We start from the raw sequence: 14,212 nt of genomic DNA on the forward strand, positions 1-14,212 counted from the left end.
GAATCTCCTTTATGTTTGCATCTTGTCTTACTGCTGTAGCTAGGCATTCTAATACTAAATTGAAGAGAAATGGAGAGAGTGGACATCCTTGTGTTGTTTCTGAGTTTAGAGGACATGGCTTTAGCTTTTTGCCATTAAGTATAATGCAATTTCCTGTGGATAATGAGGGATGACTAGACATAACTTACTTCCTATTAAGCTAGAAGAATGAAGGGCATCAACAATATATCCTTGTGAAGTGAGGAGACACTGTGTCTCCATCATGTTACTGTATTCTCACGGTCATCCTGGTGCTCTTCAATAAAAACTCCCATATCTTCAACTTCTCCAAATGTGGCTTCTCTGTTTTCTTATGACTGAGATAATACCTTACAATACTTCAGACATAGATGTTCAGTTTTCTGTCTGCTGAATTTAGTATTTTTACTTAGAGGGACACTGAAGGGACACCAAAAAGTCAAGAGGAGGGTTACAACCTTCATATCAGAGAAATTAATGTAGTCTTCATCTATTTTCCCTTTCATGTTATATATTTATAATTATGAGATGTTATATATTCTATTATTTGAAGCTATGATCTTTCTAAATTTATGTTTATATTCTTAATAATCTAATGAAACAAGTTGAGCTTTTCAAAATTACTTAGATAGAAAGGGATAGCATGTTTTCTTTGCTGAAGGGATAATTCATTCAAGTAAGATTTCATTGTCTGACTCCTTTTGCAGCACTTTATATATATAGGTTGTGTTTCTGAGTCAGTCCATAGTAGCTTGAATAGGCATGGTGAAAACTCTCAATGAGTTTTGTCACCATAAAGCTGTTGGTAACTCATCCTTTTAAAGAGTGAAATGAAGGAAGAGCTATATTTTAAATATACTATTTTCTCATTTCTATTTCCACAAAAAGGAGCTGGTGGCTGGACTCCCCTTGTATCAGATCAACACCAGTGGCTGCAGATTGATCTTGGAGAGAGAATGAAAGTTACAGCTGTGGCCACTCAGGGAGGATATGGGAGCTCCAACTGGGTGACCAGCTACCTCCTGATGTCCAGTGACAGCGGGAGGAACTGGAAGCAATATCGACAAGAAGAAAGCATCTGGGTATGTTCCTCTGTTGAGAAACATGGTCTGTCAGATTGCCAAGTATTTCAGTGACTGTGTCCTGCAGCTTCTCAGACTAACTGTTGAAACAGAACCCAGAAGCATGTAAAATACAAGTGGAATTTTAAAACACTCTGCTCATGCCTATTTATGAGATAAGTCAAAGTAGAACAATTTGCTAATGTACTGAATACTGAGTGTCTTCTCATTAGTCCTTTCCATAGTATTATGTCTAAGTGATTAATTAGTCACAGACAGCCTACTGTATTTGGGGTCTGATAAATAGCAGTTTGGATTGCTTTGGCATTGCTTAAACAAGCAAACTCATCCTTCTGTGTTCTCTGATAAATCAGTGAGCTTTACAAGAGCTCAGGAACACAAGTCCTGCCCTAACACCAAAACTGACCTTTTCATTCCTGGAGCCCTTTTCATTCCTGTACTGTGTATAGCTCACTTTGGGATTCCTAGGCATTGTAGCCACTTTAAATTATCAGTGACATATTTTCTACCTGTATGTGTTTAAATTTCTTTAAAAAGATTTAAATGTTCATTGGCTTAGCTTTCTGAATATTCAAATATATGTACTACTTTACAGATTCAGTATTTAATGTCTGTAAGTCATGTGCTCTGAAGGAGAGGCTGTAAGAAACGATGTTGGAGCTATTTGCATAATATTTGTAACAGGCTGGTGGAGCTTGTGGTGGGAGGTGAGGTCTGAGTCAGATTTGTCAGCAAAAGAAGAAATTTAATTGTGTGTGTGTGTGTGTGTGTGTGTGTGTGTGTGTGTGTGTGTGTGTGTATGTGTACACATGTGCATGCTGACTGCTGGGGTTTGAACACAAGGCCTTATGCTCTCATTTGGCTGTTTTGCTCAAGGCAAACTCTATCACTTTAGCCACTTTGGGTATTGTGCTGATTAACTGCAGATAAGTGTCTCATGAATTTTTCTTCCTGGCTTTACTTTGAACCACAGCCTTATTGATCTCAGCCTTCTGAGTAGTTAGGATTATAGGCATGAGCCACCAGTGCCTAGTCGTTTAAGTGGTTGCTAGAGGGTGGAGACAGGACACTGGGGAGTTAGAGCAAAATGGATGTACAGATGATAGAAGTTTTGGAAATGGGTGGTAGTGATGACTTCACAGGATTGTGAGTATTTTAATGGTGTTTAATTATAGACTTAAAATGGTTAATGCCAGGTGCCTGTGGCTCATGTTTGTAATCCTAGCTACTCAGGAGGCTGAAATCTAAGTCAGCCCAGGCAGGAAAGTCTGTGAGGCTGTTTTTCTCCAATTGCAAAAAAAAGAAAAAAACAAAAACCAAAAGTGGAGCTGGGCTCAAGTGGTAGAGTACTAGTCTTGAGCACAAAAGATCAGGGACAGAACCCAGTCCCTGAGTTCAACTCCCAGGACTGGCACAACAAGTAAAATAAAACGTTTACAACGGTATGCTTTACATTATGTATATACCACAAAATGGTACAAATGGTACAATTTGCCTTTGTTTAGCTTAGTTGTTGGCTGTTTCTTTTTCCCTGTCTTGGCAAGGTAGCTTAACCAGAAGGTTAAAAGGTGACAGAATGGCAATATATGGAATAATCAATTGCTACCATTTCAGCCTCATCACTAGCTTATGCTAATGTCTGAATGTTTTATTAGTGTGCCAAGAAATGGTTAGTTGAATCAAGAATGCATTCTCTAGCAGTAGATGAAAGAAGAAAATGGAAGAGAACTTATCTGAAAGAATTTTTAGAGCTGTCCCCAAAGAAGCAGATGCCACATATGATCAGAAATAGGTGTTAATGTTTAGCTAATTCAAAGAAAACCAAGCCCATATCAGGATTAGGTAAACATTAATTAAGAGATAATATATTTGAGGTGATAGCTTAGAGATGAAGACTTCGGTAGCCTGAGAACACAGAGAACACAGTCACCCATAATTACTCCTGTAACTTTAGCCACTCAGGAGGCTGATCTGAGAATCACAGTTTGAAGCCAGCCCAGGCAGGAAACGCTATGAGATTCGTATCTTCAATTAACTACCAAAAATCTAGAAGTAGAGCTGTGGTTCAAGTGGTAGAAAGCTCAGGGACAGCACCCAGGCCCTGAGTTCAAGCCGGCAAATAAATAAAAAAATGAAAGCACAAATCTACTACCACAAGTTGTCATGTCAAAAACAAACTTTACAACTTTGGTGTGGGGGGGGCGGGATTGGGTGGGGGGGGGTGGGGGGAGGCTTGGAAGGGATGTGAAGGGTAAACAAAGGAGAAGGCTACAATGCGTGATAAGAAATGTACTCATTATCTTGCCCATGTAATTGTAACCCCTCTGTACAATATGTTCACAAAAAATAAAAATTAAAAATTAAAAAAAAATCTACTACCAACAATAGAACAGTAAAAACAGAAAGAGACATCTGTTTATATAGAGAAATTTTGCTCAAAACAATTTTGGAAATTAAGGAACTATTAGACAATGCATTTTATTTAAAAATATACTTTATTATTATTGTAAAAGTGATTTATGGAGGGATTATTGTAAAGGTGATTTATGGAGGATTATTATTATAAATCAGATGAGTATATTTCTCTTTTTTTTTTTAATTGTATTTTATTTTATTTGAGAACATACTGTACAGGGGGGCTACAATTACATGGGCAGGATAATGCATACATTTCTTACCAAGCATTGCAGCCTCCTCCTTTGTTTACCCTTCACTTCCCTTCCCCGCCTCCCCCCTCCCCCCACCCAATTTTACCCCCCTCCCCCCCCACACCGACATTGTAAAGCTGGTTTTGACATGACATTTTGTACTTCTCATTGTTGCAACAGGTCCACCTGAATCCTTAAACGACTTGTTTGTCCCCATCTCCTCCACATGTTATACTGACATCAAATATAGTGAAAGCGGGGGTTACACTGTGGGGGAGGGACATACAAAGCAACAAAGAAATAATCTTATAAATGCGTTAGAAACACATGCATGAAAGAAACGAAAACATTAAAATACATATTTTAGGGTTCATTTTCCTAACATCACATTATCTGACCTTTTCCGCTTGACTCATACCTATACTAGATATTGCAAATAAGGGAAACCATGGGACCTATGCTTCTTTGGGCCTGGCTTACTTCACTTAATATAATTTTTTCCAAACCTTTCCATTTCCTAACAAATGGGGAAATGTCATTCTTTCTGATGGAGGCATAGAATTCCATTGTGTATGAGTATATTTCTCTTTGAACAGTGTCCTCTTCCCTTATTTTATCTCAGTTTTTCCCTCCCAATCCCATTCCCTTACAAGTTGTATAATTCATTTTCAACATCGTGTCTAGTGAGTGCCACTGCTGCATTTGCCCACCCTTTGTCACACCTTTGTTCTCCCTTACCCTCCCCCAAACAGATTTGTAGCTTTAAAAACTGGGACTTGTGATAGCCCTGCATCAAGTAAGTTTTGGCAACAAAATAGCAATACCAAGTCCCTTCAAACATTATTCTTCTGGTTAATTTCTAAGTTAGAAAAACAAGTTGGAAATGTAGAGTAATTAATGGGGTTAATTCATATTGTGTTGTGAAAGATGAGAAAATCTTGTGGTATTATAAGAAACCTCAAAGGTGACTCCAAATGTTTCCCTAGGATAAAATGAGAGTGAAATAGTGCAAGTGTGAGGGCCAGTGGTTGAGTTACATCTACAGGGCTTTCTTTATGCCAGAAGGGATTGATCACTTTGTGAAAGCTAGATTGTAGCTACCTGTGCAACCATCATTTGGTGTGTGCTTGAAACATTTTGCAGAATTATAAAAAATATAAAGGGTAGATTTGAATTTTAAAAATGTGTGCTTGTTTATATAGATATGGAGGTAAGAAGATTGTATGATCCACATAAGTCAACGTCAGAAGGGATTAAGTTTGTCACATCTTATAACAAGAACCACTTGAATCAGAGGTAAGGAAAGAAAGCTATTTGTGTGTAAGAGAGATGACATTGAGGTTAAATATTCTTGGAAGGAACGATAAGAAGAAATGCACTTGACAGAGGTCTATATTTTAGTCATTTGAATATACATTGTGTATTTCAGGTCTTGGTGAATTATTGTAAGAGGCTCCTGCTTTTATTTTTTACTGCTAATAAGTTGATGACTAAAGCAGAGCCAAGCCCCACACCATGCAGTTTCATTGCAAAGAAGCATCTTCAGAGTCACTAGCACCAGGCAGGACTCTCAGACACCTGTCTCAAGTCCCCATTTACCAGTTTCAAGTACAGCTCTAAGACTGTTTGGTCTCTTTCAGAACAGGAACAGCACTTCCACAAACCTTTGCACTCACTTCCATGTACTTTGGCCTCATTTGGAACTTGGTTCTCTCTTCTCACCCTCTACTGCATCCCATTAGAGCTCATTTATCACCGTGGCAGTGGCTTTGTGACCTAACAATCTTGTTGATTGCACTTAACCACTGTGGACAGTAGCTAGATTTTCTACATGTGTTTGACCATTAGCCCCTGAGATCTATTAAGCCATGGGCTGATTTTCTTAGAGATCCAGAACCAATATAGTCTCTTAGTAAAGATTTTCTGGAGCCCGGGCACTGGTCACTCATGCCTACAATCCTCATTATTCAGGAGGCTGAGATCTGAGAATCACAGTTTGAAGCCAGCCTGGACAGAAAAGTCTCTGTGAGGTTCTTTTTTTTTTTCTTTTGGTCCGGTCGTGGGGCCTGAACTCTGGGTCTGGGCGCTGTCCCTCAGCTCTTCAGCTCAAGGCTAGCGCTCTACCACTTGAGCCACAGCACCACTTCCAGCTTTTTTGTTTATGTGGTGCTGAGGAATCGAACCCAGGGCCTCGTGCATGCAAGGCAAGCACTCTACAACTGAGCCACCTTCCCAGCCCCCTCTGTGAGGTTCTTATCTCCAATTAACCATTCAAACACTGGTAATGGAGCTGTGGCTCAAAGTGGTATTGCACTAGCTTTGAGCAAAAGAGCTCATGGACAGCACCCAGGCCCTGAGTTCAAGTCCCATGATTGACTTTAAAAATATTTGCTGGATTGAATGAAGAAAGAGTTGTTATTCTCAAGTAGACTTCTATCCTGATGGTGCTATGATACCAAGTCTGAGCATAAGAAGAACTTTAGTATTTCATTTCTTTCTCACAAAGTAGGATATAGTTGAAATCCTATTGAACAATTTATAATTAAATTCAATTCTTAGTGACAATAGAGAGAAATGCTGAACTGTGTGGTTAAAAAAATCAGAAAAGCTGGAATGTGGATGCTGAGAGGTAAATGGGCCCTCTGAGCTGTAACCACACAATACTAGATGGCTTTCCAGAGGTCATGGATTCTGCAGCAACCTCATCCTGCCAGGACTGGTGATTCTCCCATCTCTACCATATCCTTCCACAGCCCACCAGTCTTTGCTCATCCCTAAAATCACTTAGGTTCTTCCTTTAACAACAAAGACTTTTAATTTCCAGTTCTTACACTATTTCTCTTTGAGTTTCTCTATGTATCTCTTACTCATTTTCAATGGTTAAGATTTTAAGCAAGGAACATGAGCCATGAGCCAAAACCTTACCCAACAGGTGCTTAGCAGCACTCACTGAAGGCAGTGCTAGTGAACAGGCTTCAGCAGATGTCACTCTTTTTATTTTCTTGCTGGATTTTTCTTCCTCTTTTGTTTTTATTGTGAAAATACCGCACAGAGGGGTTACAATTACATGGGCAAGGTAATGAGTACATTTCTTATCAAGCATTGTTGCCTCCTCCTTTGTTTCCCCTTCCCAACCTTTCCCATCCCCCCACACCCCGCTCACCGCCACCACCCAGCCAACGTTGTAAAGTTCATTTTTTGACATAACGACTTGTACATCTCATTGTTGCAATGGGTCCACCTGTATCCTGAGACAGACCTAGGTGTCACTCTTGTTCAAAGAGCAAGGCTTGTAAATAAATACAGTCTATCACTACAGATTCCATAGCTTGATATAAATGCAGTATATTTGGTAAGTGAGATTTTTTGGTCTTCAGTGGCTTGGTGCCAGACTAACTGGAGTCTTGAGGAGGTAGTGTACAGCGGAAGAGTGGTGCTCTGGACACTACGGGGTTCCTGACTCTTGATATTTCTTCAGGCATATGACTAGAGTACTCATCCCACTTGCAATTGGAGCAATGTTCTATTTTTGTTCCCAACCATACTTGTGAATTTGTATAGACATAAGTACCATGAAATAAGTGATAAAAATACAAAAGGATTGTAACAGTAATGGAGTACTTTGAAAACACAATGGCAATCTTTTGTCCTCCTTTTTTTTATAATTCTCATTTTTATTGATGTAATTATGGGGCATTAAAGCAAATGTAGAATGTACATTTATGTCAAAATGTTGATATACAACTTCTATTCACACATATTCTTTACATATTAAAATCATATTCAAAATACTTTGGGGGGACTGAAAGGACTTTCTAAATTATAGCATTTGTGCTTCAAAAGTTTCCCATTAATCTTCAAATTGAGAGACTGCTCTTTGTAACAGAAGTGATTTCAATAAAATGAGAAATAAGCACCCAGTTTTCAATTGAGAAAGATACATAAAATGATACCGATATGAATTTGGAATTGCACACTTGCCGAATCTTACTATACTGCTATTCTGATATGTCATGGACTTAGCTTACATTGATTAGACCAGGAAATGACCTAACTTGTCATTTCTATACCAGCAAAGTTTATTTCCATCCTGTATTTTTTATTAATCAGTCTAGAATCACCCTGTCAGATGTCATTTATAATACTTAAAATATTTCTCAAACCTTCTCAATTATCAACTGTCCTTATAGATTTTCCTACTTATAATTTTGATTTCTAAGAAGGCATCTCCAGAGAGTTCTGAGGCTGATAGTTCTTGCATGGAAATGTATGACATTATGCTTCTTAAAATCTTCTAGTAGGATTCAAAACATCTTGTCCTCCTTTCTTTTTTTTAATTTTTGTGTGTGCCAGTAATGGACCTTGAACTTAGACCCTTGAGTTCTCACTTGGCTGTTTCACTTGAGGCTAGTGCTCTACCATTTGAGTTCTGACTTTTGCTGGTTAATTGAATTTGAGTCTCTTGGATTTGTCTGCTACCTTAACCCCCAGATCTCAGACTCCTGAGTAGCTAGGATTACAGGTAGAAGAGACCAGTGTCCAGCTGACAATCTTTTCTTACCAGGTATACTAGGTTTAAATTCAGGGCCTTGCACTAACAAAGCAGGTGCTTTACTACTTGAGCCATGCCCCCAGCATAGTGACAATTTTAACATACAGAGATGATGAGGGTTTCTCAGTTTGGCAAGCCTAAAATGTTTGGAATGATTAAAGCCAGGATATTTTTCAAGCATACTTTGAAGTTGTTTAAAAACAGGAGAAAAGAAGTCATTTAAACTAGGAACCAGCAAGCTCTTCCTGTGTAGGGGCAGATTATAGACGTTCTTGGTTTTATGAAGCACATTGTTTCTTTTGTGATTACTCTGCTCTACTGTTAGTTTGAAAGTTGCCACAAGCATTACCTAAATGAGGAGGTAGGGACATGTTCCAATAAATGTTTAGTTATGAATTCAACAGCCCCTTGATTGGTTTCTTTACAGCATCAAGGTCCCAAGATTGCTTTCCCTGGATCTGGTCCATTTATTTATTTAAATTGTAATGTGGGAATTCAGCTTTATTTCGTTCTCTTGTCTAGTTATTCTGGTATCACATGTTGAACAGTAGTGAATACTCATTCAACAGGAAATTAATATCAATGCTTATGTGAAATAGATCTGCCTGCCTGTCAGAGATAGTCTTCTTGAAGGTCATTAGCATGCAGTTGACTTCAAAAGGACTTGTATTGCTTTATTGTAAGTACTGTTTCCCTATATATTTTTTTATTCTGGCATTAGATACTAGACCACTAGTTACTTTCATTAATTACTTGGTCTCTTGCTTTGAGGGAAAAAAACCCCATTTTTTTTGGGTCCGGTTGTGGGGCCTGAACTCTGGGCCTGGGCGCTGTCCCTCAGCTCTTCAGCTCAAGGCTAGCACTCTACCACTTGAGCCAGAGCGCCACTTCCGGCTTTTTGCTTTATGTGGTACTGAGGAATTGAACCCAGGGCCTCAGGCATACAAGGCAAGCGCTCTACCACTGAGTTACCTTCCCAGCCCAAACACCGTTTTTTTTTAAAGCTTGTTCTTTATAGCTTTTATTTTTATTTTTATAAACTATTTTTAAAATTATCATACATAAGCTATACAAGGTAGGATCTCATTGTTTTACAATTTTTTATACCATGAGCCCTTTACATTTTTTTCTGTACTGTTCTAGGGCTTGAACTCAAGGCCTGGGCACTGTCTCTGAGCATTTTTGCATCAGAAGCAGTACTCTATCACTTGAGCCACAGCTCTATTTGGGACTTTATCTTTGGTGCTTAATTGGAAATAAGAGTCTCATGGACTTTCTTGCCCAGGCTGGCTTTGAACCATGATCCTCAGATCTCAGCCTCCCCAGTAGCTAGGATTATAGGTGTGAGCCACCAGTGCCCTACTATTTACATTTTCATATCAATTAACAAAGGCAAAGAAGAAATAGCCAAGGCAATTGGTTAAAACAAGAAGAGTAGAAATAAACTGAAAGCCTTAGCAAAGAGTTATTTAATATAAAAAGGGATATGTATATAAAGTAGGGAGAAATAGAGAATACAGAGAGACATAGGGAGAAATAAATACTGGAAATAGAAGCTAAAGACTCAAAATGGTAGTTCTTACCATCTATAGCTTTTCTACTTTCTGAGCTGGGAGAATAAACATGGGTATGTTTTCTAATAGACTCTTATGCAATCATTTAGTTGGAGACAGGTGCTGTTTATTATTCTGTAATAAATATTTCTGTGTTTACTTAAAACAGGGACAACAAGAGTTTGAAGATTTTTGCCATTTCAAAGGAGAATGACAATTTAGATAGCCATGCTAAGGTCCCTGTAACTTAGCATCTACAAGGAGATATAGTCAGACACTTGTGGCTCAAGCCTGTAATCTTAGCTACTCAGGAGGCTGGGACTGAGGTCTGGGGTTCAAAGTCAGACAGGATACAAATCCAAGAGATTTGTCTCCAATTAACCAGCAAAATGCCTGATGTAGAAGTGTGGCTTATGTGGTAGAATGACAGCCTTGTGTGGAAAATCTAAAAAAAAAAAGCTCAAGGCCTGAGTTCAAGCCCAATACTGGCAAAGAAAGAAAAAAAGAGTGAGGGGGAGGCAGGGAGTGGGAAGGGGAGGGGAAGGAAAGGAAAAAAAAACAAGGAGAAGAGAGAAGAAAGAAGGAAGGAAAGAGGGAAGCAAGGAAGGAAAGAAAGAAAGAAGGAAGGAGGGAAGGAAGGAAGGAAAGAAGGAAGGAAGGAAGAAAGGAAGGCAGGCAGTCAGGCAAGCAAGCAGTGGGAGGAAAGTGTGGTGGAAGAGGAACTTAACTGCTTTTTCTCAGCTTACTTATTGGTTTTAATTTCTCATTCTGGCCCTTTTGATATTTGTTAAAAATAATATAATTTAAATAAAGGAAGTCACTTTTTATGGTGCTTATTTATGGAAGCTTGTTCAGATCTGAGCTCCTGTCTTCTATTTAATATTTTTAAATGTTTTCAATCATCCAGCATTGAGTGGCTTATCTTCCTTTCAGATATTTCAGTTTTAGGATTTGAGGCAGGAGACATTAGGGAAAATGAGGCATGGTAAATAGCAGCTGGGAATTCAGAAATAGTATATTTACACATTCAATTCCATTCTTGTTTAGAAGAGAAAAGAAGAGCTAGGTGAGCTGCAGAGATTCTCAGGGAGCTGTCCTGCTACTTTCTAGGAGAAACTTTATTAGTTAATGCCCCACTGATGTGAAATTAAAATATAGGAAACACCTCACAAGTATTGCCAGTAAGCTTGAGAGCTATCAAAACGATCCTGCCCTATCCACTGAATATAGAATTGCTGAGGTACAGGGATTTTACTTAGTGGGATAGTATTCACTACTGTGTCAATGTCCTTACTACTTATGGGTATATTAAGATTTTCTGTTTCTTCACAGTTTGGTCTTAGGAGATTTTATGTTTCTAGGAATTTGCCTATTTACTTAGATTGCCCAGTATGATTTTATATTCATAGTGCTCACAGTCCTTGGCTTTTCTGTAAAATCAGTAGTAATATTTACTCTTTCATTTCTGACTACAGTCATTTGAGCCAATATAACTAAGACTGTGTCTATTTTATTAATTTTTAAAGAAATAACTCGGCTTCATTGACAATCTCTATTTTTTACTCTCTATTTTGTTTATCTCTTCTCTAATATTTCCTTCCTTTGGCTAGCTCTTTGTTTAGCTTTTGTTTTTCTAGGCCCTTCAGGCATAAAGTTTTGGCATGTTTTGTATTCATGACATTTTTCTTGCTGTATTTTCTTTTTGCTTTTCTGCTTTGACCTATTGGGTGCTTAAAGCTATGTTGTTTGGTGCCCGGCATGGATGGCTCATGGTGGCAATCCTAGCTACTTTGGAGGGTGAGATCTGATTTTGGTTCAAAGCCAGCCTGAGAAGGAAAGCCAAACAAAAAGAGGCCAGAAGTGTGGCTAAAGTGCTAGCCTTGAGCACGAAAGCTCAGAGAGCATTTAGGGCCTGTGTTGAAGCCCTAAGACTGGCGCGCGCGCGCACACACACACACACACACACACACACACACACGCGCACACACACACACACACACACACACACACACACACACATATGCAAAAAAAACCCACACCAAAAAGAATATATTATTTAACTTGTTTGCAAATATTCCAATTTTCCTTCTTTTATTGATTTCTTGTTCTATTGTGAAAAAAGATACTTTGTATGATTTGAATCTTTCACAGTTTTAAAGAAGTGTCTTAGATCTAACCTGTTCTCTATTCTGGACATGGTCTGTGGTCTTGAGGAAAATGTATGGGTGGTGATTTTGTTAGGAGAAATGTTTATCTCTCTTGGGTCTAACTGATTTACAATGTTGTTGAAGTCTTATAATTCCTTTTGGCCTTTTGTATTATTGTTCTGTTCATTATTTAAGGTGTGATAGTGAAGTCTCCTGAAGTCTCCTGCTACTCTTTGGGCTGTATTATTCTCTTTAACGATGTCAATATTTGCCTCTTAAATTGGAAGTTTTGCTATCTTGTGCATATATTTTCCCCTTAATGACCAAATATGATTTGATAAATGGACCATCTCATATAAGTCTTTTTTGTTTCTTGAAATAAGTTTTACCTCAACTCGTTTTTGTCTGGTACAGATAATAACTTTTTAGCTGTTTTTTGCACAACATGTATTTGAATTGAAGGTGATTCCACCATAGGCAGCACAAAGATCTGTTTTTTAAAAACCGTTTTGCTAACTTGTATCTGTTGGTGGATGAATTTAATCTATCTATCTATCTATCTATCTATCTATCTATCTATCTATCTATCTATCTATCTATCTATCTATGATCTATCTATCTAAAGTGATGACTGATAGTTGAGGCACTTATGGTGGCATTTTTCAATGTTATCTTTGTCATATTTCTGTTTTGTGTTAGTACTTTCCTTTGTGTTTGATTTTTTTTTTTGCTTTCAGTAGTTTTCATTTCCTTTTATCTAAATGGTATCAAATTAGACTGACAATTATTTTATGCTTTTGTTGTTGAAATCTTGGCTACTTATAGGTCTTTTTTTTTTTGGTTGGCCGTAGGGCCTGAACTCTGGACCTGGGCTCTGTCCCACAGCTCTTCAGCTCAAGGCTGGTGCCCTACCCCTTGAGCCAAGCTGCACTTCTGGCTCTTTCTGCTTATGTGATGCTGAGGAATTGATCCCAGGGCCTCATGCATTCGAAGCAAATACTCTACCACTGAGCTACCTTCCCAGCCCAGGTCTTTGTTTTATGTAGTCTCCCTATAAAGTTACTTGTCCAGGTGCTGAATATTTCTTTTTTCCTTTTTAAAAATGATTATTACAATTTAACATGTCTGTGTGTACAGTGTCTCTTGGTCACCCCTTCCATCATATCCATGAGACATAAGGATATTGGCTATGCTTCACTGACTGGTGACCAATGCCCAGGCCAGCATATTCTGGGAAGGGAGGAATACTGTTGCAGTGGAAAAGCATTCCATTTCTACAGGAGCCTCAGCCCTTCGGAGACACCTGTGAACCAGGGTGTGATCTTGATAGAAAGCTAAGAGCAAAACTATGAAAGAGAATGTTCTTATCCTTCCATCTTCCTATTGACTCCTACCCTTTCCTTTTCCTTTCCTCTCTGTCACCAAATGACCCATTTCTGCTGGGTCATATCCTTACAGACCAGCACCCCTAACAAGCTGCAGGCAGAGCCACACAGCTAAACCCAGTCTCTGGGTCCATGCTCATATCTCTTCCCAGGGGAAATTCCTGGAAAGGGGAAGGAAGGCTCACTGTGAGGAAGTAGCCACACTCACCACTCTGCCTTCAGACTGAGCCAAGACCCAGGGGCGCAAGACCATACTTTGTAGGTCTCTCAGATGAGCCCTATCTACACAGGAGATGGAGAGCTGGTTTGATGCACAGCTCATTAGAGATGATCTCTTGTTACTGGGAAATTACCTACCCTTTGATTTTATTGTAGCTGTTTAGAAAAGAAGGGATCACAAAGATAAAACCTGAATGTACCCCAGGAGATAACAAAACTCTACCTGCAGTCCCTTCAGAGTGTTGGTGAAATCCACATAGAATGGTCTCTGGTAACTCATTCTTGCTGGTTAATGATCTCTGCTTCCCACAGTATGTGACAATGGATTCCTATTGTGCCTCTGAAACAAATCCCATTGCTTAATTTCCTGCCAACCTCTCCTGAGATCCTGTCCCTGTTGTATCTCTTTAGCAGAACAAATCTGCCTCTGTTCCTTCTGTCTGAAAGACTCCCTTGATCCTGCACTGCCTGTGCAGTTTTCTTTTCTTGTTTTGCTGTTCAGAGACCCTACAATGTCACCCTAACCCACCTCTGTGGACTCAACGCTCTCCTTTCCATGCCCATTTTCCTAAACTATAAACTAATTTGACCTAATGTTTTTGGTGTCC

General features: G+C 38.9%; 1 protein-coding gene across 1 annotated transcript in view; it reads left to right on the forward strand.

Moving 5' to 3' along the window:
* The window catches only part of LOC138836936 (contactin-associated protein-like 3), a 185,144-nt gene that overhangs the window by 37,941 nt on the left and 132,991 nt on the right, over positions 1–14,212 (forward strand). Inside the window, exon 3 of the mRNA XM_070035639.1 lies at positions 907–1,100. Coding sequence (XP_069891740.1) covers positions 975–1,100 — 126 coding nt within the window. The 5' untranslated portion in view covers positions 907–974. The remainder of the gene's footprint in view (positions 1–906; positions 1,101–14,212) is intronic.

Source organism: Dipodomys merriami, unplaced genomic scaffold, assembly GCF_024711535.1.
Source record: "Dipodomys merriami isolate MVZ:Mamm:240054 unplaced genomic scaffold, mDipMer1.0.p SCAF_26, whole genome shotgun sequence".
Taxonomy (NCBI): Eukaryota; Metazoa; Chordata; class Mammalia; order Rodentia; family Heteromyidae; genus Dipodomys; species Dipodomys merriami.